At 34.6% G+C, this 25,476-nt stretch overlaps 1 protein-coding gene across 2 annotated transcripts in view; it reads right to left on the bottom strand.

Moving 5' to 3' along the window:
- Positions 1-25,476, bottom strand: part of lt (vacuolar protein sorting-associated protein light) — a 132,269-nt gene that overhangs the window by 92,989 nt on the left and 13,804 nt on the right. For both annotated transcript variants that reach the window (XM_081740168.1, XM_081740167.1), the window contains exons 3-5: positions 19,694-19,852; positions 11,547-11,670; positions 6,173-6,371 (exon numbers count right to left, since the gene is read on the bottom strand). In XM_081740168.1, coding sequence (XP_081596294.1) covers positions 6,173-6,371; positions 11,547-11,670; positions 19,694-19,852 — 482 coding nt within the window. The remainder of the gene's footprint in view (positions 1-6,172; positions 6,372-11,546; positions 11,671-19,693; positions 19,853-25,476) is intronic.

Raw genomic sequence — 25,476 nt, 5'->3', positions numbered from 1 at the left:
ATAAGTAGTCTGCATGATTTATGTGCATGAATATGTTAGTTGTACATGAGTATATGATTTATATTGCATGAGTATTTCGTACATATCGATTTGGATGCCAAATAAATGCATGAAATTAGCTAGAAGGAAATCTGAATTATTTTCATTATTAGAAATTTAGATAGTTTGGTCTCAGGTTTATATATATAAAGGAACTGTTCGATGGTTTCACTAGGCGTGCCAAACTTGCTCTTCAAGTCGAAGTCGGATAATTACTCCGAATTATAAGCTTTCCATGACCGGAATAGGATCCATCCTGTCATGAGCGGTTTGATTTAAAGATAATAGAGAAGAGTAACAGAAGAATAACATAGAGAAGTTGAAGGCTGTTACAAGTGGGTTACAGAGAGTGAATAATCTGCTACTAGAAACACGTTCTAAAATATTGGACACAGATGAGAAAATGAAGTTCACAGAAAACATGAAACCACGTTTGACAGAAGAAACAAACTTCGAGAGAAAAAGACAGAAGGAACACAATTCAAGGAAAAAGTAAAGAGAACATTAAAACAAAAAAGCTATTTAAAGGATTAAGGAAGAATGAAGAAGGAGAAAGTTAGTTTATAAAATAAAGTTGAGAGCACTGAAACCAGAATAAAAAATAGAAGAAAAGTTACAAATTAAAAGAATAGCAGAACCGAAAGAAGAAAACAGAAATGTGTGTCGACAGTGGCAAAAAAGAATAAAACAGACAATGGCTTCATCAAAAAGAAAAAGAAAAAAAAGGAAGTTAAAAAGAGGTGAAAAAGAGAACGTTTTGGGTAGTAAGTGTTACGACAATTCGTTGTGAAAACAGAAAAGAGGAAAACGAAAGAGAACAGAAGCGTAAACAACATGTACACTATTCAACTGTAATACAATTCATGTAGTTACGAATAATGTTGTATTATGAAATTAAGATCAGAAGTTGTATGTCACAGGTATACATGAAAAAGGATGCAAATTTTATGATGTACGTAAAAGGAAAACTACAGGAAGTTTGTATGTTAACTGTTTCATATATGTTAACTGTTTTATATATATCTGATTCGTCTTTAACAGAAATGAACTATGACCCCGTCGGATATGTGAAAAAGGAAAGAGTTTCGTTTCGAAAAAAAATCACAAATCTTAGATGTAGTCACCAATTTGAAAAAAGGAGTTCTCTCCGTTTTATTTATATAGAATGATTTAAATTCATTTCCATAGCAACGGATTCTAACTGAAAATATCAATTAAAAAAAAAAAAATAGTTGTTTTGCCCAGTCAATTATTCTAGATTTCAATATTTATTCTCAATTTCCATTTTGGACTTTCAAATTTATATTCAATATGATCTAACTCTTTTCCAAGTTCTTACCAAAATAGTAACCGCTTGTAAAGAATTTACAACTTCTAGAATAATGTATTAATATATGTATATATATATTAAAGTCATACTATAGTAGTTCCAATTATAACACAAGACTGAAGTAGAATGTTCAATTTCTCTCTATTATTGCCTTTTTATCGTTTTCAGATAATAAAATACAGAAATATACATCATTCTAGTTAAAAGGATGGATAACATCAATATAAATCGAATGAAGAAAAAATATTTATATAGAAGAATTTTTGTAAATGACCGAAGATTTACATTACTATTCATCCAAATACATTTTTAGTATTTAATTTCATAACAAAATTTCTGATGTATTTTCTCATACTGAAATAAATCATCGAAAATTCTAGAAGTTGCTTGTTTGTGTTGAAAAGAAACGAAAGAAAATGGAGAAAAAAACCCTACTTCTCTGTTCAAAATACCTCATTGCAATAACATATTCAGCACATCTACGATATTACAGACTGATCGCCTTTCATTATGGTCATCTGAGACATGTTTATAAAGGAAATGGCACTTAAGTAAAATTACAATTCTCCAATTATTTAGAGTTGAACAACATTGTATTCTTCAACTCTAAATAATATTCACGCTGTCCTGCTAAATATATTGGATATCTACAAATGAGGTAACTATTCTGTTAGTTGATTAGCTACAGGACTCAACCAAATTTCACTTCCGTTCGGATTTGATCTTCGGTCGGATCCCGTCGCTAGTCACAGAATTTCTTGTCCAGCGATGCCATTTAAACTAGGCCGGAACAAACCATACCGTGACAATTATCCAAAAAGGTTAGTTTAATTTTGAGCAGAGGATCATTTCTCACCAAACTGTGGTATAGGTTACTCCTAATTAGATAATTTTTACAGATTGATCAAAAGAAGCGATTTAGCTACATAATTTCTAAATTAAAATCACTCTGCTGTGTCACGGTCAATTTCGTCGACATGTTGCTTCCTTTTTCTATATGTGCACTCAACATGCTTACTCACACATCACGCATAATATATCGCGTCTTAATAATAACAAATGTAAGCATCATTACCCGCTCAGATTTAAAGATTTGTATTATTCTTATTACGTATATATATATATATATATATATATATATATATATATATATATATATATATATATATATATATATATATATATATATATATATATATATAAAACCTAAAACTTAATTTTAAAATCGTATAAAAAAAGTTATTTACTATTCTCACTTAATCTCGAAATGTGACAAGTTTCCGTACTCTTCTCAAACAACAGAGTAACGTAATACTTGTAGTAGCGCGAACAAATGAGAAGCGAAAAAGAAAAGAAAACTTACGATAATGTTAGTGGTTGACTTGATATGTAATACCACAATTTTCTTCAGGCATCATCTGTTATAAACTGTCAGCCAGTATTGAATACATTTAAAAGTAAGTAGTTTCCTTGTGCCAACGATACTAACATTGATAAAATGAACTAATTCAGTTTCAAAAGAAAAACTAAAATACGTGCAAGTGTACATTTCACGTAACAGGGTAGTTTACATTAATATGCATTCGTGTTATGAAGTTAGAAGATCACGCACGCTTCTAATGTAGTATTGCAATGGATAATTATGTTAAACATTTCTGTTCAGTTTAATTATACGATTACCGGTACGTACTAATTATTTAATAAGTTTTGCTCTCTACTAATATGGTCTGCAAATATACAATATACGGGTCAATAATGACAACCTCTATATATTATAAATAAACACTTGCATGATAGAAAATATTCATTACATATCATTACCGAATTAATTTAAGCTGAGGCCTACTAAACTTCTAGGGACAATAACATATACTATGTTTATGGCGCAGATAAAGATTACGTACACCATCAAGATACGATCATAACAGTATTAAACATTAAATAAAAGGGACTATCGACTATAAATTCATACGCAAAACGTATAATAACAAATTAAACATAACTTAACACGTATAATAACAGATTGAACCTAACACAACCTAAAACGAAAAATTCAAACCACGTGCAACTACAATGTATCATTACCGATAAAATCGGTACGTTCCATATGTGTATTATACCTTGTTTCTTCTAAGCATAGAAAACACTGATTCGTATGTGTAATTTGTTCTTTCCTTTTTTACAGGTAAATCACTTAAGATGCAATGACTGACAAACTGGGACTCGGATGTTATCAAGTTCCTCCATCTCCATGGAAAACCAGCAAAACAAATTCACGAGGAGACGAAAGCAGTCTATGGAATGAAAGTCCATCCTGAAATGATATCCAAATGAAAATGGCAGTTTCAAACTGGACACATGGCCACTCCGGGTGTCAATAGATCTGTGAGACCTTTCACAGTCGATGCCGTCATGACAGAGAAAGTGGAGTAGATCATAACGGAAGACAGAAAGATAACCATTGACAGTGTTGTGCTTAGTTATATACCTCACTAGAATATAATACATAAGTAGCTACCTCCTCAGAAAGTGTTAGCACGATGAGTGTCGCAGCTGCTTACCCCTTTCCAGGAGACAACTCCAGAGGGAAACTCCAGGAAAATGTTGGATTGCTCTAAGCGCAATGAAGAGGACTTTTTAGGATGACTAGTCCTCCTAAACACTGAGGACTGAGTATATCTTTCTGACCCAGAAATTAAAAAAATGAGTAAGCGATGGAAACCTCTCCTCTTCCACCCTAAAACGGCAAAGGTGCAAAAATCTGCTGCCAAAATGATGCTATTCGTGTTCTAGGACTGTGAGATCATCATAACAGACTACCTGTCAACAAGTCAAACTAACGAAAGTCAATGTTATTCTCATATCCCAGCTCGGTTACGAAAGGAATTGAAGACCCAATGTCGAATAATACTCAACAAATGGTTGTTGCTGTTGGCAGACAGTACATCAGCTCATTCAGCATAGCACCTAGCTTTATAGCAACAGACTACCAATGTGCAAATCCCTCGAATGAAAAATAAGTCAAGCTTTGTTTTACTTTCATGTTACACACTTACGTACACAATTATGGTAGGAGGATGATTTCAGGAATAGCCTATAATCTCGAAGGAAAATGTACACACCAAGCTAACTGACGCTTGTATGTGCTGACAAACTCCAAACATGTTTTATACATACATATATGAAGTTTATGCAATATCATTTTTATGAACTCAATTACGATGCTGCAACACTACACAATCTTATTCCTTACACAAGCACTAACAACGACATATTAGCATATATTACAAGTAAACATAAACTTTCGTCTCACATAAAAGACAATATAACGTTCAGCCTGAATAATTTATTCGAAGGAGAAAATAAACCTGTCACATTTTTGTGGAACCTTTAGATCAGTGGTTCTTAAACTTTCCGATAACGCGGACCCTCCGTTTATTCGGAAAGTGATCTGCGGACTCCCTTGCAATGCTATCTGAAATTTCACATGGTATTAAAAAATTATACTAATTAGAACTACCACTGACAAGAAAAAGATCAGGAAAAATAATACAATAAGTAATTTGTTCTAAAGATACATATGATTGTTTCCTACTGAACGAAATTTCAATACAGTAATTTTCAAAACTGAAAATCATTTTTTTAAAAAATCCACTTGATAAACAATGTTCTCAAATGTGGGGTGGGTCACTAATGTAAGGAATGAAATTCTTTGCGTTTTGCCATAATATTATTGAAATCTGGAATAAGTTTTGTCATTATCAATCGATGGAAATGATGAATAGTTATTGTATTGTACTCGTACTACCCACAGCTGCAGTTTCTTAATCTTAAACATACTTCTTCCATAACACCTGTAAGTTCCATTTCATTACAACACACTTCAATATTTAGGCTTCGCGGACCCCCCGGCTAGGTCGCGCACCCCGCATTGAGAACCACTGCTTTAGATTAAAAGCAAAAAATAAGTTATATTTTCATCGTGAGCGTTATTCGATAAGTAAGTTTCTTTGTGCTGATATTGTCCATGTGTTATTCTAGAATTTTTGCACTTAGTGTAAAAGTACGTATGTACAAACTTTTTCACCATTAACGTTAAGGCACTTGTCCCATTATTGAACTAGCTTGAATAAACTCCCCCTAAACTGAATAAACTGCCCCTAAAACAAGTTTGCAACGAAGGTAAAACTTTGCATGGTCAAAATTCTGTATTATTACGGTTTGGACCTCATTTGCTGGTTAATACAGCAACAATTCGTGGTTACTGGAAGGTGTCTTATCCAGTCTCCAGTTAAATTTCTAGCTATTTCTTTTATAGGTAGTGGCTAGTTCCTACCAAGATATTCCTGAGGATATTCGTTTCTAGTTTCCTCCGTGTTTCACAGTAGACACAAAATAACCTGAAAGGGGTAGGCGTGAGCTACATACATACTCTTTACTGGACATGGAAACAAGTGAACATAGTCTTATGATAGAATACTATAAACTTCACGTCATGCATAGTCCACGATCTGTGCTGCACGCAGCATTGAAACTGATTCAAAGTAATATGTGTAATATGGTTTGGATGTAGCACATCTACCAGTATCAAATCTACAGGGATAGTTTTGGTTAAATACAAGTGATCAAGAATAACACGTATTCAACGTTCAGATTTTGTACTGGGAGTTATGAAGTATCACTAGTAAATTAAACTACTAAATTGCGCTTACATCGCCGTAAAACACAGCAGAACTAATTTACTGGCGCTTTAGGTTTTCTTTGAACATTAAATCTCAACAAAGGAACAAAAGTTGTACTTACTTTGGATTTCTATTCCATTTTATTAAACCAAGTGAACAGCGTGCATTTATATCATATACACGAACACCAATATCACTAGCCCATGCAACAAACTGTCCTTTCCATTTAATATTCTGTACAGTACCTTCCACTTCATACAATACGGTTTGTTTAAGGCGAGAAAATAAGGTTTTCTCATGAAGTACCAGTCGTTCATCTCCTGCGGTAAAAAGATTTATTATGTTATCAAACATTGTGTACACATCGACATGAAGATTAAGTGATTCATTACATGAGTATCATCCAAACTGTACGAAGGAAGATCGAATACAAGTAAGAAGTGATGCAAACTGATCAACCAACTTTCTATGAATAATGAAATGTAGAAGGCATATTGGCTATAAAAATATCAAACTCTAGTCACCAAATGTTTAACTGATTAGGATGTACTGTTTCTAAATTTCACAGCGCAGTAGCTTCCTTTTGACGCGAATACTACACAATCAAATACTTCTAAGCATGTAACTGTCGTTATGTAACTCTTTAAATTACGTATTGTCATCTATGGTACAGGACTAAAAAATTAGAGCTTCTATTTGTGCTTCATGTATTACAATGACAATAACCACTTTAAGAAAATTTCACCTCTGACTTTTAATGAAGCTGAACTCCCTAGTGATTATATTGTTAACGTACGCGCCTTTAGCGTGGGAGATTCAGGTTCGATTCCCGGTGGGAGCTCATGTCGTTCGAAGTTAAGCTGTTTAAGTCCACGTCTCATAAAGCCTTAGTGCTGAACAGGATGCCAAATTCCAAATCAGTCAACTAATCTATTGAAGCTAATGTTTAAATGACAAAATCACTGGATCGGATCACTAGAATGTTTGCTGCATCACTATTTTACATACATGAAACTAACTGTAATTTTTAAACTCTTTATATTAGGTTTTCTGAACTTCTTCTGCCATTTGTAGTACAGCAAGTACTACTACAAAAATTTACTATATACATAGATTTAGTATGACCTAGAATACGTGATTGAAATCGAGATTTATGTTTGTTATTTTGAACTGTTTGTTTTCTTCGTCGAAAAACGACTTTGTGGCATTATTATCACTTAAAGAATCAATCCTTAGGTTTTGAGTGTTACATAATAACTTCAAACTCATTTTTTAAATTCTGTCCTTGGATTCTGTATTTTATCTCCTCTGACTTTCCGCTGCGTCAATCTACATAAAGAATGAAATAAATATCTGAAGAACCGAACAGAGGTGTGAAGAGGACACTTATCGCATTAGAACATGGAGATACCTACAATTTTTCCTTCCAAAAAATGTCGCTAGTTTATCATTTTTAAAGTGCTCTTCAAACGTAAGAATTCTTATGAGGATGATGTCATAATTCTATGTATAATACTTAAAGACAATCGGTAATCTATTATGAAATGATAGATTATTATGAATATATCTATAACTCTCTGTCTATCTATCTACAGATGGTGATCAGAAAAATTGAAACACCTGTAGTTGGCAACACGTCAGATGTATGGGTTGGCAGTGGTGTCGTGGCGCCCGCAGTGCCGGACCGCTGGTGGTGGTGTGTTAGGTCGGTCTCCATACTACGTCAGGCGCAGTGGAACTGCAGTGTCCAGTGGCTGCAGCAGACGGAGGTAGTGTAAAATGGGAGACCTCTCAGGTTTTCAAAGAGGGCAAATTGTTGGTGAACGGTTATGTGGAGTGAGTGTGACGGCAGTGGCTACTGTGTTAGGTGTGTCGCGTGGGACAGTGTCGAAGGTGATGACGGCCTACACAACACACGGGAAAACCACATCGGGGAAGCGGAACAGTGGGCGGAAGAAAATCATGAATGACAGGTCACGACGGGTATTAAAGCGCATTGTCACGCAGAACCGTCGTGCCACTGCGGAGCAAGTGACGGAGGAACTCAATCAGCACCTCCCCCACCCTGTTTCGACAATCACAGTCCGCCGCGAATTACATGACATGAACTTACGGGGTCGTGTTGCACGGGCCAAACCGCTCATCAGGAACCATAACGCTTTCGCACGCCGCAAATGGTGCCGTGACCATGCAACTTGGACCGTTGAGGACTGAAAACGTGTGATATGGTCGGATGAGTCATCCTTCACCCTATTCCCAACCACGGGCCGTGTTTATGTGTGGAGAACGCCCAAAGAAGCTTATGATCTGCAGTGTCTCCGCCCAACTGTGAAACATGGCGGCGGCTCGGTGATGCTGTGGGCCGCCATATCATGGTTTTCATTGGGTCCTGTGGTCACACTTAGCGGACGAATCACTGCCAACGATTATGTCGCAATTTTAGGAGACCACTTGCATCCTATGGTCCGGATGTTGTTCCCGGACAATGACGCCATCTTCCAGGATGATAATGCACCCATTCACACAGCTGGCGTTGTTGCAGCGTGGTTTGAGGAACATCGGGATGAAGTTCAACACCTCCCCTGGCCCGCCCAATCCCCACATCTCAACATAATTGAACATCTGTGGTCCGTCTTGGAAACACGACTCCGGCGACTATTCACCTCCATCCTCTCTCGCAGAACTGGCCGATGCCCTGCACGAGGAATGGTGTAAAATTTCACTTGCTACCATTCACGACCTCTATGCCTCCATCCCACGTCGCATCAAGGCTGTTCTGAAGGCGAAAGGTGGCCCGACACCATATTAATCTGGTAAGTTGCAATTTCGTTCAGGTGTTTCCATTTTTCTGATCACCATCTGTATGTATGTATATATGTATGTATCTATCTATCTATCTATCTATCTATCTATATATATATATATATATAATGAAATTCGTAACATGAATTTGGGAGGTGTTTCTGCATACCAAAAATATTCATATCAACATGTCATAAACCGCATAGTTTCCGAACAAGAGGCTTCCGAACATAGAAACTTTAGAGCGGTGTTTTTCAACAATCAAACGCCTGGCAGTCCAAGAGTTCGTCACATGAAGCAACCCTGTTTTAGCCAAAACTGCGGATGGTAGACCAGAGTGTCTACTAAAATTCCAAAATGAAATTCTGTGACTTTTTCGTGACCTTTTCTTTCCCAAACCACAAAATTTCGTAACATTCTCAAGAGGGAGTTTGGATGCGAATTACACCGAATTTTCATGCATGTGGTAGAAGCGTGCTTTGTTTGCGACTTAGTAACGTCTAAAGCCGACCATAGACATTTTTAGTGGAGAATTTTGACGTTTGTAACGATAATCCGTATAAATGTGTAACGTTGTTATGGACAATGGTCTGGTACGGAAGATTTCATTTTCTTTTATGGCCGGACCTGCACATTTATGTTGTTAGGTTTTGTGGCCAGAAAGATTTATAGGTAGTTAAGAAATAATCCAAAAATATGTCATTATGACTGCATGTATGTTCAATTAAAAAAGGAAGAAATATTGTAAAAATATAAGGTAAATGTGAAAAAGAAATATAAGGTAAATGTGAAAAAGCCTTCGGAAAATACATAAGTTTACATTTATTTTATTTTGTGTTATCATTGAACATTCATTGACTAACTTACATCTTAAGTAATTCAATAATCATTTCTGACGAACTTAGGGCAAATATGTAACTAACTGTTCAACAAAAATAGTTGAAGTTAGAATAAATGTTACACGTTTTATAGAACAAAATTTTTCAGTTTATACTTATATTTGTACAGATAAAAATATCGTGACCCAAAAGCTAAATTTCGTGACTTTTTCTTGACTTTCATGACCGTTTTCTGATTTTGTGACTTTTTCATGACTTTCGTGACCGATAGACATCCTGTAGACGTGTAAAATGACTATGCAATGGTCTCTGAGATGAAGGTTGATCGAAATAAGCATGAAGAGAAGGGCGCATCACAAAGGAATTGAAATTCGCTGTCGGCAAAAAATAGTTACTGCAATCGGATTCAACATACCAGAAGTTCTAAACGTTATGCGTGGTTACATAATAACAGAGATGAGGTAATTACTTAGACAAGCAGCGAGTCTCGAAGATAGGTTATTTATAGATACAGTATATTCCACGGATGGTTAGGTATTTGTGGCGTACACACGTCAGAAGGTGGATATGAGATCCCTACGTGACCAATCATCTAGGAGAAAATGGAATGAATAAGCAGCAGAGTCTTAGTGAATGTAGCAAGCCGTTATGTGACCTATATTTCTGCAGCCATCTGCACATCAACCGAGGAGGTCAGAGATGGAATTTGAACCTCCACCTTCCGGGTGTGAAGTCAGCGCTCTATTAACTAAGCAACCATCATTTAGTGACATCAGATATGAAATTACGCTCAGTGCATACACTCATATGTAAATACTGGAAATGCGTTTTGTACTGAAACTGAAACAAACGGTCTTCCCATACATGTAAGGGCTGTCTAGTAGCCAATGAAACAATAACAACAAAAGCAAGCACGTACGCACTTATACATCTTAGATTTTACGTCAAAACAGCCACATTTCAATTCTGTAATCACCTTGGTACTTGCCAGGTAGGGGTGTGACATGTTGGTTTATTAATAATATTTCCAAAGTGAACCCTTGGATTTCCTCTAATTGGGTAATACCTAGCGAGGAAATTTGGGGGAAATTTATAAATTCGAGCCTGAGAATGGTCAAATGACAGTATATCGTCACTGCGTCTTCAAAAAGTGCTTAAGTGCAGTTTTCCCTCAAAATGCGATTTTTATAGATATGGGCACAGATTGTTGTAGAGCACATACCTATAAAGATCCTTATATGACATCGTTCATTTAAGGGGTAATTACGAAATAAAACAAAATCCAGCATGTGATGTGGGGTCAAACTGCTCCTATCATTTTACGTTAAGTATTCTCAAAGAAATATGGTTGATTTTATATTAAGATTCTAACAATAATGCCAGCAACTACATTGATTTTCTTCTCGCCACCTAAAAAACGGCAACACAGAATGCATTCCATTTTTCTCATTCACATAAAACATTTCATTTTACACAGAGCGATTTTTGAAGGGCAGCGATGGTATGTCACTTCTGCATGCATGAATGTTACGACTGTTTCTCATGGTCCACCGAAATGTTCTTGAACTGAAGATTGTTCACTTCAGCTTCAAAGGACAAAAAGAAAAATGTTGTGTACTGAGTGGACTTTCTAATTTTTACTGCATTTGCTTCCTTACCCACGTTTAAATTCTACTCCTGACATTAAAAGTGCACTAAGTGAGAAGAAATACGTTGGTACATACAGCAAAGATATCAAACTAACATGGTTCCGATAGTTCTTTTATCGCATTTCGTCAGTACGCTACAAAATTAGATATTCACATAATTTATCTACAAAACACAACGTATAGTACGCCATTTTATTTTACTTGCCTGTTATGAAACGCCTCCCTGAGCCTGATTTTGAATAATTTGGATCAATAGCAACAGACTTCACTAGTCTTCCCATTTCTAAGCTTTGATTATTTTCAGTTGAATAAAGACCATACAAAATAACCTGTGAATAAGGAAAGAAATTTGTCAATCTTTGGTGTAGATATAAATATGCACTGCAATAAGATTACATTTAGATAAAATTATCATACAGTGTGGAACTAAGTTTATTATTTTTAAGCAAGTTAGCGACGTAGGTTTTCGCCAATCAGGTACACTCATGGCCATTGTCGATTTTTAGTAATCTCTTCATAAAATTAGATTCTTAAAAAAATTAAAGAACGTCATTGCATACGACCTACGTCAAAGTATAATTTCTTTAACAAGATATTGAAAAATAGCAGTGGTGTACCTCCGTTAATTTCATTATTTCTATTTTTATTCGCTTTCACACCAAATCAGCAAAATCTTTAACTATAAATCAGACTGTTTATTATTTGTAACTTACAAAGTAACTTTATTAAGATACATTGACAACAAAGCATATAACCTCATATAACCTAATATAACCTCATCAATACACCTTACGTATAAAGTTAGATGTAACTTTTCATCCCCAAAAATACATTATATCAAGTATATATTAAGTTTCACTATCTGTAGCATTACTACAATTTAATTTAACGGATTAAAATCACAATTAAAACTATGAAAAAGCAACTAATTATAATTAAAAATGTAAAGGTTAAAATTTACTATAAAATTAATCACTTAAAATTAGAATTAAGAACCTACGATCAACAGTATCATGCAGTAAGAATTAACTTATATTAATCTATTTAAACATTTGTACACGACTTACATATTAAAATCACAATTTCCGAACATTGTTCTGCAGAAATTGTCAAAAATACTTTCCAAAATTATCTTTAAGATCTATAATAGTCCCAGTGGAAATTGAACTGGAATATCAGTTTAGATTTTGATTTCTTCAAAGGATATAATGCAAAAAAAAAAAAAAAAAAAAAACCTTCAGTTTTACATTTTAAAAAAATGATTCAGAAATGAGCCCACCATACTAATTACTTAGCTATTCTCGATTCCTGTTTCGACAAGATTCTATTCAAACAGCAAACACAGTTACTAAAAATACTTGACTGATGCAAATGTGTTGAATTTCCAAACCAGCAGCTACTCCTAGAAGAATTCCAGAATACAAGTCATATAACAAAACCTAGAATTTTGACGTTCGATTTGAAAAACACGGAATCCTACCCGGAATCGTATCCAAGACTGCCATGCTAACTACTTAGCTATTGAGGAGACAATGTTTTAAGTTAAGTCATCATCTGTTTTGATTATGTACCTAGTATAATTGGAGGAAAAAATAAAGGACATTGGAGGAAAAAATAAAGGAACTTTACAATACAAAATGTCATAAATGTCACAAAAAAGATATATTGATTACATGCAAAATTGTAAGAAATGCCCATGAAATCCCTGAACAAAAGAGAAAATCCAGAGCAGTTATCTTGGTTCTTAATATTTGCATGGCCTGTATATCACTATATCGACTGATCAGAGGGGATAATAATAATAATAATAATAATAATAATAATAATAATTATTATTATTATTATTATTATTATTATTATTATTATTATTATTATTATTATTATAATTATTATTATTATTATTATTATTATTATTATTATAATTATTATTATTATTATTATAGAAAAATGAATATTTCTTGCAATATTACTTCTTCAGTTATTGCTTGATCCTAACTCATCTCTTCCGTGCTTTGAATATTTAACTTCTGCAAGTAAGGCCACACTGATAACACCCTAGTGTCCAAAGTTAAGCATAATTAAGATGTGAAAAACTATTTTATTGACATAGAGTTAGGACTGCAGAAAACACAGTAAAAATCAGTCAAAACTTTATTTCAGGGTGGAGACAAAAATTACGGGAAAAGAATTCCTTGGCTTTTCCCGGCTTTTTAGAACATTTTTTTGAAATTTTCCCTGATGTGTAACACAGGCCTGCATTATTTCGGTTATGTCATGTTTTTCGACATTGGATAATGAATTCCTATGTATCTTGGTGCGCTTAATCGAAAAATGACCGTAGTTTGTTTCCATCATGTCAGAATTGTTTGCAAATCGCAATGTGTCAGAATGATTTATATCTCTAGAAACATCACATATATGAGACGTACAGACCGATGCCAGGACATAGGAAATGCTGCCATCTGTTTGTTTATGATGAAAACTAAACGCTGGCAACATAAACCGGCAGACGACAACACTTATGTTATTAAATGTGGTGTACACTGCAACTGTTAGTGCTGGTGCAACAGTCCGTACTATCCTCCACGATCAAAAGTTTGTGTGTGTCGGGGGAGCAGCAAACAGTGTTCGACATGACGTTAAGAGGCTGTAAAACGTTTGCAGATTCCTTTAGTTACATTTCTGGTGAGTTCATATTGGCAAGGCAAAAAAGACAGATAGCATTCGTGCGACAAGTGCATCTCGTGTATTTCAGTTGCATAAAAAGAAACCTAGGTCACCTTTAAATACGTAGTAACCAAGTTTCTGGGCAACAAGAAGGATCCGAATTTCAAGTCTATCATTTATACTATGCTGCTGAAGTACGAAAAATTAGACTGTTCCACGAGTTTGAAGGTTCATTTCCTACATTCCCATTTGGATTACTTCCCCGAGAATCTGGGTTAGTGAAGAGATGAATGAGAGATTCCATCAGGACATCCACGAAATGGAAAAGCGTTACCAAGGACGACGGAATACAACAATGATGGTGGACTATTGCTAGATGTTGCACCGAGATGAACCCAGAAAAAAACAAGCGCGGAAAAGTCAGAAAAATAGCATTACTAGTCTAAAGAGTTCGACATAAAGACTAAACTCTTGAGTATTTCTTTTCTATTATATCCTATTCTATTTTCTTCCACTTCTAAGCCGCACAATACCACGTGTTTTATATATATATATATATATATATATATATATATATATATATATATATATATAAAAGAGAACGTACAAATCCTTTGTTAGCTCATCACGCTAATACGGCTGAACCAATTTCTTTCATTTTTGGGGGGTTATTAAGATTTGGACCCTAGATGGTTTTTATCATATCACTTTAATTTTCAATTACCAGTGTCTTGAGATAATTGACCATTCAAGTGTCCATAACGTACAAATCCTTTGTTAGCTCATCATAGCTAAATCTAACCGTATTTATATGCAACCCACATGACCGTGTCACTCGGCGGGTTAACATAAATGACAGGCGATATAATGTTAACATTTACTCCAATCTTCTATGGTTTCTATCATATCACTTGAAAGCGAAAAAGTAAAAATTATCTAAGTAACAAAGTTTATTGCGTTCCGGGGTGACCCCAGCGAAGCGGGGTGAACGCTGCTAGTATATATATATATATAAAACGACTAAACCGACTATGTCATTACATCGCATATTTGTGACATTTTTGGACATATATTACATTTGCATATTATATATGCCATTTGCAAACAAGTTTGACGTGATGGAAACAAACTAAGGTTCTTTTTGGATTAAGCGCACCAAGATGCATGGGAATCCATCATCAAATGTTGAAAAACAGAACCATCGTAGGCTAGTGTAATTAGCCGTACAGGCTCTCCCACGTTGATGAAAAAAGAAAACCAAGAAAACATGACAACGATGATACTTAAGTAACGTACTTTTCCCTAATCAACCAGAAAAAATAATAATATGAAAACAAATAGAACGTATTTTAATATGAAATTATAGAACACTTATCTAATAAAAATTCCTACTCGAAACAAGAAATTAAACATCTTCCCTAAAGCTTTAATCTGCAAATTTAGTCACATGATGAGAGTTTTGTCATATATGAAAGGAAAAAGTCACAGCGAGAAAGTATAGATGTATGTACATAAAACTGGCTGTAGTATATTAACAATATATCCTTAGAAAAAATTAACAATATTGTGCAATTCATTTTACTTCTCCAAACGCTTTATTTCCTCATCCATATTGAGCATATCTCTTCCTACTTTCGTCTTTTACTTCAAATCCGTTCAGAATAATTTTTATTTTCCTGTCTTCAGCTTATTGTAATTAAGCAGAAATTAAAATTTACGAGTTAATGATTATTTCAGGCTATATCTCATTAACCCTACTACGCACTGTCATCTTGTTAGTATCATAATGAAAGCACAGTGAAGATACAATTCAATATCAGTTTCACCTGAATAAGTGGAATGGTTCTCGTGTAACATCAACTTTTAGATTCTCAAATTAAATTAATTTTCCTCCATTTTCAAAAAACGTCACATGAGGAGTTTTTTACACTCGCAATAGTTCAACAAGATTTATCGATTAGTAGTATATATTTCATCTTTGGACATTTTCTTTCCTTTAAACACTACTATCGTAGAATTTAAATAAGCACACTGCTGTTTTAATCATATCTCATGGATTCCATTATATAATTGAAGAGCTGAATTGCATAACATCCCAAGTCCACTCTTTTTCTTCGCATTTCCCGTTTGTTTTGTTTTTTATGTTAGCATCTATATCCATTATTTTTAAGGGCTATTCATTTGCATAATACGTAAATCCAAATCAAAATTATTATTATTATTATTATTATTATTATTATTATTATTATTATTATTATTATTATTATTATTATTATTATATCAGCTAAACAGAATACCATGCCAAGTGTAATCTTCTTTTCTTTCTTCTAAAATCACAAAAGTACTCCGGTAGACTTGGGATGTTCTGCAATTCAGGTCTTCAATTAAAAATTATGTCAGACAAGGTTAAGCTTGCGGTAACATCCTCAAAACAAAATAACCATAGCATTATGAGTAGTTTGTAGCAATCCTCATTAGGGTTTCAAAAGTTTGAAAACTATGCTGCAAGATTGAATCTCTAGGTATTCAGCTTTTAAAAGTTTGCAAAAATCATATTTTTTCTAAATTTATGAGATACAAGATTCTAGTGAAATCTTAGAAATCGATAAAGATACTAGAAATGTTCAAGAAAAAGCTACTTAAGTTCAACACAGAAACGTACAGGTTACTCTGCAAGTGTAAAACAAATCTGTGCTTAACCTATGGTCAGAATTAGCCAATAATCAATTAAAATTGTTGGAAGGACGCCGTACGTACAACATGTATCTTAGCTTGCACGAAATCTCCTACGCAAAAGTCAAAAAATCAAATTCAAAACTAAGAAGTTTAGAAGACATTTTCGATATTAAGGTACTTGATTTCCACGTCCTAACCAACCAACGACCACAATGAACAATTTACCTCAAAAAAAAAAAAAAAAAAAAAAGTCAGGGACACATGCACCAGTTCCGTAAATACCAGTTCTAATTCGGAATATCAACCAAACCACTTTGCTCTTTCTATGAGGGACGCCAATGAAACTTCATCAGGAACACAAATTACACATTCCTCAAAAACTTTAACTATGTATTCACCGAGCAGATCATACTGGTACCATCATGAAAAGTACAAATGAAGAGGAATTCGCAAAACCTATAGAAACCCCTAACAACGACAGATCTGAAATTAACTTAACCAAAATCAACTTGTTTTACGTTCCCGATAAGAAAATTCCAGAGAAGTTTAACAATATTTTTAACAAAAGGTTTTAATCTAGAACACTAGATAAGAATCTAAATATTCTGTGTTTCATTAGCTCGACAGAAAAATCAACATAGTTAATTGAAAACCTGGATAGCAAGGAAACTTTTTGAAGAGATTTTCAATGTAAGTTAGGCCAGTTTTAACCCGAAATAAGATAAAACACCATGAATCTGGATTACGAAATCTATGAAATAGTTAAACGAAATAACTGTGGGTGCCTCAGATCTTATAATGGCAACTCCTTTACCATCATGTCAAAAAATACTTATAGAGAAAAACTGAAATTCAAAATTGACTCAAAAAATGACATAATACTCATAACAAATTCAATTAACAAGGTCATTAACTCACGTTCTTGAAGAATATTGGCTCAACCAAGATTTAAACAATGCTTAAAAATTGAAGCACCTTCATTACTAATTATATCTGGACTACATAAAGTTCATAACGTGAAGATGTCATATACCATCTCAGGAATATTTTTTCTACCTACAGAACAGCGAAGTGGCTCTCCATATATATTACAAGTACCACTAAGAAATTCACGTACACAATAAGAAACAACGAAACTTAGTTCTTGACATTTGCTCTTTGGTCAGCGCAAACGAATTTCAATTAGAGACAATGTGCTAAGACGCTCAGGAATTTTAATAATCCTTTTATTTACTTGTAATTGTGATTTCTGAAAATACTTCGTACTGCCTAGCTTTCAACCCTCCTCTGGACCATTTTTCATAGAGCATAAAACAGGAGGAAAACAATAAAAACAAAGGGAAAAATAAAACGGAGTGGACTCACAGGGGTAGAGCCGTGCGAAAAACACCCTGTCTTAGCTCCTAGTCACACGTCGAATGGTGATGCAGCATGCAGTGGAATGATGGGATCAATTTCTGCATTCTTTAGTTTACGTAAAGAAGCTTTTCAACTCATATTGATGTTTTTGTTTCAGTTCCAATGTTCTATATACTTTTTAATTACTGTTTCTCATTCCTTGCTTAATCAACTCATTTATGTTAAGCTTTGGATTTTTTTAAGAAAAATAAAGCTAAGAATGAAATATAAAGTAGTTTCTGATAATTTCTATTTTCTTGAAAAAAAAAAAATAGTTATAGTAGCTAAAATAACTTTAAATATCCAACTGATTTATCACTTTCACTGACAGTTCAAAATAACGAGTATGTTCTGCTTCCAACTTTTTGATCTGCGAAGACTCCTTGAGCCATGGTCCTCCTGATGTGATGATCCACTACACACATTATTTAAAAAAAATTGTAATATAATTGAAGTCCCAATATCCTTGATTGGAATAGGAAGTTAGTTACTTGAGGCTATTAAGTATAATTGCTGGAAACCATTAATCAATATATAGTTTAAGTATTTTATTTTCAGAATGTTACAGGTAAGCTTACCCACACCTGAGAAGATTTGTCATTAGAGGTCATTCGTGGCTATGTGGATGGCGTACGCGCCTTCGGCGCGGGAGACCCAGGTTCGATTCCCGGCGGGAGTTCACGTGGTTAGAATCCCACGTTAAGCTGTAAATTCACGTCTTATACAGCCTTGCTGCTGAACGGGACGCTAAACTCAAAATTCAAGCCACTCTAATTGAAATCCCAATATCCTTGATTGGAATAGGAAGTTAGTTACTTGAGGCTATTAAGTATAATTGCTGGAAATCATTTATCAATATATAGTTTAAGTATGTTATTTTCAGAATGTTACAGTAAGCTTACCCACACCTGACAAGATTTGTCATTAGAGGTCATTCGTGGCTATGTGGGTAATTCACGCCACTCTAATGATCTTTCACTATATAATGCAAGCCATGAGATCCGACTGAAATGGTACTGTGTATATAAATAAACAAGCTGTTAACAAAGAAGAATATTCCAATTGAAAATATAGCCACTAATAAATATTTAGATGCATTCCTGAATTTAATGTGATACAATTTATATCGATGGGTATCTGCACAAAGGTGATTTGTCCATTTTTCTTCGAAAATCAGGTTTTGACTGATATGGATAATGTCCGAAGGGTTTTTACATTTGTAGCACATTACATAAAAACAAAAGAACCTCCAGTAAATAATCCATTAACAAAAACAAAGTTTTGCATGAACCTCTGATTTGTGAGATGCATTGAATGTTGTCACCTGCAAAAATTACGGCATGGACATATCACCTTTGTCCGTATACCCATCGATATAGCCAAAATTCCGTTGCATGTGCACGTAAGAATACACAGAGGAGAATATTTTAATCCTGCGAAATCCTTTTATCCTTTCACGTACCTTCCTCTTTTACGTTTTACCACTTCCCTTTTTACTTTTTAAAGCACACAAAAAATAAACTACTACTCACTTTACTACATTCTTCTCTCTAAGCTAACACCCGATCTATATACTAACACATATTACTCTAAGCTGAAACGAAAATATACCTTTCCATCGTCTGAACAGCTTGCAATAAAATCGCCATTTTCATCAATGCTTATCTGGTTTACAACGACTGTATGAGCTCTTAGTTCCTTATTTCCAACACTGTGCCCTAAATGATCCAGAAGATGAATCATTCCCCAGTGGCTTCCAAGGCATAAGAACTAAAAAGACATAATAATAATAACAATACAAAAGAACTACTTTCGACATAAAATTCAAGTATAATAGAAACATTTTACAAGGAAATAAGACAAATCTTTATATCTATATGCTCCTATATTTATTTCAGGAAATTTTCTTGAAAGATATGGTTTGTGATATACTGCACTATACTATCAGAAGAAAAATGCTACCCATTTATAGCACAAATACATTGTAATTTTTCTAATCATGTAGTGAATCAAGAAAAATATAACTCCTGGTATTCCTCTCAACAACTAATCTACTGATTAGCTTAATGTATGCTGTAAGCTTTGTAAGTTTCTGCAGTTCCCTTTGTCACAGAAAGAAAAGTTTATGATTAATATAAAACTTCTTTCCACCTTTACAAAATTCACTGTTTTCTTATGGTTGCCCTATGTTTCAGTTGACTCTTGCATATTGTGAACCAAATCAGAGTTTATCACCAAAATAGAAAACTGAGTTTTAAAACGATCAAGCCTATTGTACCAAAATGCGGAATATCGCGGTCCTGAAGCAAAGGATTCAGGAATTCATTGAAATCATTATAGAGGAACACTTTCACCAAAAATGTTGGAAATTAAATATCAGTTTGATGTGCTACATGTACTAAATTGTGCCTATGTTTCGTTATAGTGAATTATGCTAAAAATACGTACGTAAGTGAATAAAGAAACAAATAAACTAAGATTTATTACCTCCGTTACAACAACAATATCAACGAAATTGTGGTTTTATGATTATTTAACCTAGTCAAGGACTTCATGAACACCCTGTACATAGAGCCCGTTTCAAAATGATCTTTAAGAGTTTCACGTTTGTTAGAAGTAGATTATTAAATTTAAATTCGTGAAATCAAAATGGAATGGAAGAACTCAATATTTTTTCTAGTTCCATGAGATGTAGTTTACATGCCACACTGCAGTTTTGTGTGAGTGAGTGCTGCTGGAAGTGTAAGGAAATGGTTTTGTGAAATATCATGTTAGTAGATCCGTAATCACTCTAGAACGTCATTTAGTATTAAGATTAAAAAAAAAAAAAAAAAAAAAAAAAAACTATATGTTGCGACAATTCATTTTGTGCAAGGTACAAACAGTTTAAAAAAAAAACAGGCTGCTTATAGAACGAAGGGTCAACTGATTACCTATCTACTTCAAAAGGATGACAGGAACGCGTGTGAGAAAGTTTTGAGCAAACCACGAAAATAAACCGGAAACGCAGTCAGAGAACTGGGGATAACAGAAACAACAATGGGGGTTCTCCAAAAAGAGTTTCTACTCCAAATTACCATCTTATCTACTGCAGTTATTATCACGCAATATTCAAAGGCTACAAAAGTTTTAAAAATAAGAACAGGAATTAAGGTTCTTATGTGAAGTTTGTTATCACTTAAACTTCAGTATTGCCAAAGCGTGATATGACATACATTTGATACCAACCAGCACCTGTTGCTGTAGCCCTCAGGATTGTATAACCTCACAAAGTGTGGTTTATTTTTGTATTGTTATAAAGAAATCAGGATGTTCGCGCCAGTCATGCTTCGTGATAACGTTGTGGTAGTGAACACAATAGGCAAACTCTTGTTTGAACGTATGTGGGAAGAAATACACTGTCTTAGAAAAGTAATAAGACTTTGTTTTTAATAGACCATCTCTTTAATTAAAAAGCTCCTAAAGTAGTTACTTTTATCGCTAGAATGAACTGTATTAGCCAATGCAATTTTCTAGACGAATGGCAAATCACTCCGGCACGTGTACCGTCTTAGCCCCTCATGTATGAGGGATGACGTCCCTCGGCGATCATACTGCCCCGGGAATTGGGAAGGAAGGAAGCGGCTTGCGACCATTATGTGAGGTACCATCCCGGCATTTGCTACATGTAAATGAGGAAAACCATAACCAGGATGGCTTGCCTGAAAAAGTTTTCACACTTCTTCGGCTGAATGTCCCCACCGGGGACTGAACCCTCCCACATTAGCTACTACGCTACGCGAGGACACATTTAAAAAGTTTTGTGCATGCTTCCAGATCTCGATGACCGAGGACAAAATTTTCGTAGAAAATATGGTGATCAACGATAAAGCTATCTTCCATACAACTGGAAAAAATAACCCACCATGATACACGAATATGGGAAACTGTAAACAGCATTCTTATGTGGATCATAAATAAGGTTTCCCAAAAGTAATTTCTTTTATTTATTTATTTTTAAATAAGACAATAATAGCAGTTACGTATCTTACTTTGGCTCATGCTTCAATTACAAGACAAATAACATTTAATTTTTAAACAGGATGGAACACCGATCACTTCTTATGTGAAGTTTGTTATCACTTAAACTTCAGTATTGCCAAAGCGTGATATGACATACATTTGATACCAACCAGCACCTGTTGCTGTAGCCCTCAGGATTGTATAACCTCACAAAGTGTGGTTTATTTTTGTATTGTTATAAAGAAATCAGGATGTTCGCGCCAGTCATGCTTCGTGATAACGTTGTGGTAGTGAACACAATAGGTAAACTCTTGTTTGAACGTATGTGGGAAGAAATACACTGTCTTAGAAAAGTAATAAGACTTTGTTTTTAATAGATCATCTCTTTAATTAAAAAGCTCCTAAAGTAGTTACTTTTATCGCTAGAATGAACTGTATTAGCCAATGCAATTTTCTAGACGAATGGCAAATCACTCTCCCTTACGAATCGCTATCAAAATGCATTCCGTGAATATATATACCGGATGTATCAAAAGTCTGGGGCCACAGGCAAATTCCGCAAGAGTAAAGATACGAAAAATGGAAACAAAAGAATGTTATAAAGCACAAAGAATGAAAAAGTAACTGACTGGACCGGAACTCGAACCCGGGACCTCCAGTATACTGTGCCTTTGTGTTAACCCCTACGCCACTCAGTCCGCTTTCCAGAAAAGCCACTTACTCTTTCACTCTCGAGGTCATAGGTGCTCGGTATATGGACATAGGGATTGTCCAAGCACAGCAGTGGTCTGTGGTACAACCAACGTGGTCCGAGTGGAGAGCACCGACGTCGAGGGTGAAAAAGTGAGAGCTTGTTCTGAGAAACGGATTGGGTGGCGTAGTGGTTAATGCATCGGCACCGTATGCCGGAGGTCCCGGGTTCGCGTCTCCGTTCACTCACTTTTTTACTCTTTGTGCGTTACAAAATTCACTACAGAGGATCTGGTGTGTTAAAAAATTGGTTGTTTCCTTTGTCATTAATTTCTATAAGAAAAGAATGTTATTAGAAATAGGTGGTTTTTAATCTAAAATAGTGGATTTTTTAATCACACTACCGTTTGAGCTCCACACTGGTAAGAAGCCCTATATTAAATGCAGAACTAACGTTACCAGTTCAGCAAACTGTTCCCTTGAGCCCTCACCATGTCAACAATCCGGCAATATTGGAAAACGGATTTCAGGTGCTCTAGGTTTTCCTCACAAAACAATATTCACGTTCCTCGCGTCACTTTTGCCTGGCCTTACGTTCTCTTCGAAAATGTTTTTCTTTTCTTCAACATAGAGCGCTTTGGGACGCGGTGGCTCAGTGGTAGAGCGTTCACCTCCGGTGCTTGGGGTCCCTGGTTCGATTCCAGCTCGCGCCGTGTGGACTTTGTGGTGGACAAACACCGTGTTCGTGGGTTTTCTCGGGGTTCTCCCGTTTCCTCCCACTTTCTTCATTCCACCATTTCACTCATTTCTCATTATCACCGTCTCCTTTAGCCTAACCGGCATAACCGTGGGACGTTAAACTCTAAGATTTCATTTCATTTTCATAGAGCGCTTTACCACTGTTGAGTCCAAATGGCTGATGCGACTGGACAAATGTCACATTTGAGATTGAAAATCATCCTTTTCCAACACTTCCCTATCTTTTCATTTTTTACCTATCTTTACTCATGAAAGAGGTGTCCTGTTGCCTCAGACTTTTGATACACCCGGTACCTAAAAAATACTGAAAAAAAGTTCACATTCACTATCTTATCTTTTAATAAATTAATTAATTGATTTTCTTTAACGTTCTGTTCTTTGTTTGCATGGAAAACGCTGAATTCTACACATGCTATGATTGTTCAAGTAATACATACACTATCACAATTACAGAAATTCAGAACACTCCTTTTACCAAAGAAATTCCACCTCCTGCTTCGTAAATTTTGTTATCCATTCTTGCATTTGACTAAGAATTCTTTTGGTTTAAAAAAAAATAATAATAATTGGAGATGAAAATTTAAGAATCAGTTACACATTCTAGAAATTTGAAATCGTGAACAACTGTTAATTAGCGCGCAAGTGAAATTTAGTTTTAAAGAGTTATATTCCAAATTTTGATAATTGCTACATTGGATACTATTCTTTTACCTTCCATCATTTTACCCTTAACAAGGTAAAAGTATCAAAGTAATATAGAAATATATGAAAATTTAGTAATATATGAAAATTTCTTTTAATGAAATATATGAATATATGGAATAACTATATAACATTCTTGGTTTGAAATATTTTACGGATACATCGATCGTTTTCTTCTGTATATTTTAAACAACACAGTATTATTTCTCGAACGACGTTATTTCCTACCAGGGTTGGCTGGTTTAAACCAAAAAACGAAAAATGTTCGTAAAAGGGTAAGTGTTTGTAACATCTTGATGAACACACATTTATGAGTTATCACGTTTCATTCCCGTTCACTCACTTTTTAGGTCTGAATATTATAGTATTATATTCAGACCTAAATCCCCCATTCATTACTCAAAGATATAAAACTACAAAAGCACCTTTTATTATATATATATATAAAAGTTTATGAATATTTCTTTTGTGATTTTTTGTAGTTTTTTTATTATTGTTATGCAATTGCAACCGAAGAAAATTCTAAATATTGTTTCGTTTTAATAATGTTTACTATTGATAAAATAAATCGAAATGGGAGGGGGTCATACAAACCCCACAAGAGGCATTTATTGAAATTAGAAGTATCTTTGGTATCTATTTATGTATAAATTGGTCAGAGCCAAGGTGGACTCAAATTATTTGTATTCTTATCTTTATTCACCTTTCTTACTGATATGCAAATTAAGTCATCATATTCCTTTAACTTGGACCAATGAAAGTCGTAGTGAACTAACTTGGACTAAATTAGTTCTTCTGTACTCTGTAGTATTTTGAAATTGTTCATATGTAATTCTGTACAATGATTTCATTTCTGCAACTGTTTATCTTTTTGTCTTTCTGAAATGACTCTTAATTATATTAACAAGTATGTAAAAATCAGTACACCGTATTTTTATCAGGAGTCCTTCGTGAGTGAGTCGGCAGACGTATCTCATTTATGCCCAATTAGTCCCGGTTTCGAGTTCAAATGGAGGACAATTTCTCTCGGACGTAAGCCGAAAAGCCGTTTAGATTCCGCTTTAAGCTTATGTGATCCCTTCCAGCATAACCTAGTTGTTGCATAATTACATCAAGGCGAAACAAACTTATTTCTATCCATATGTGATATAAATACATCGAGCAAATTATTTAAACCAAAACACCTGGTTAAAAAAAAAAAAAACCGGGTTTAAATAAAAAAAAACTGTTTTCTTTCCTTT

The sequence above is a fragment of the Thermobia domestica genome, chromosome 15 (assembly GCF_964235325.1).
Source record: "Thermobia domestica chromosome 15, izTheDome1.hap1.1, whole genome shotgun sequence".
Lineage (NCBI taxonomy): Eukaryota > Metazoa > Arthropoda > Insecta > Zygentoma > Lepismatidae > Thermobia > Thermobia domestica.
This window is presented reverse-complemented; position numbering and strand designations above follow the sequence as displayed.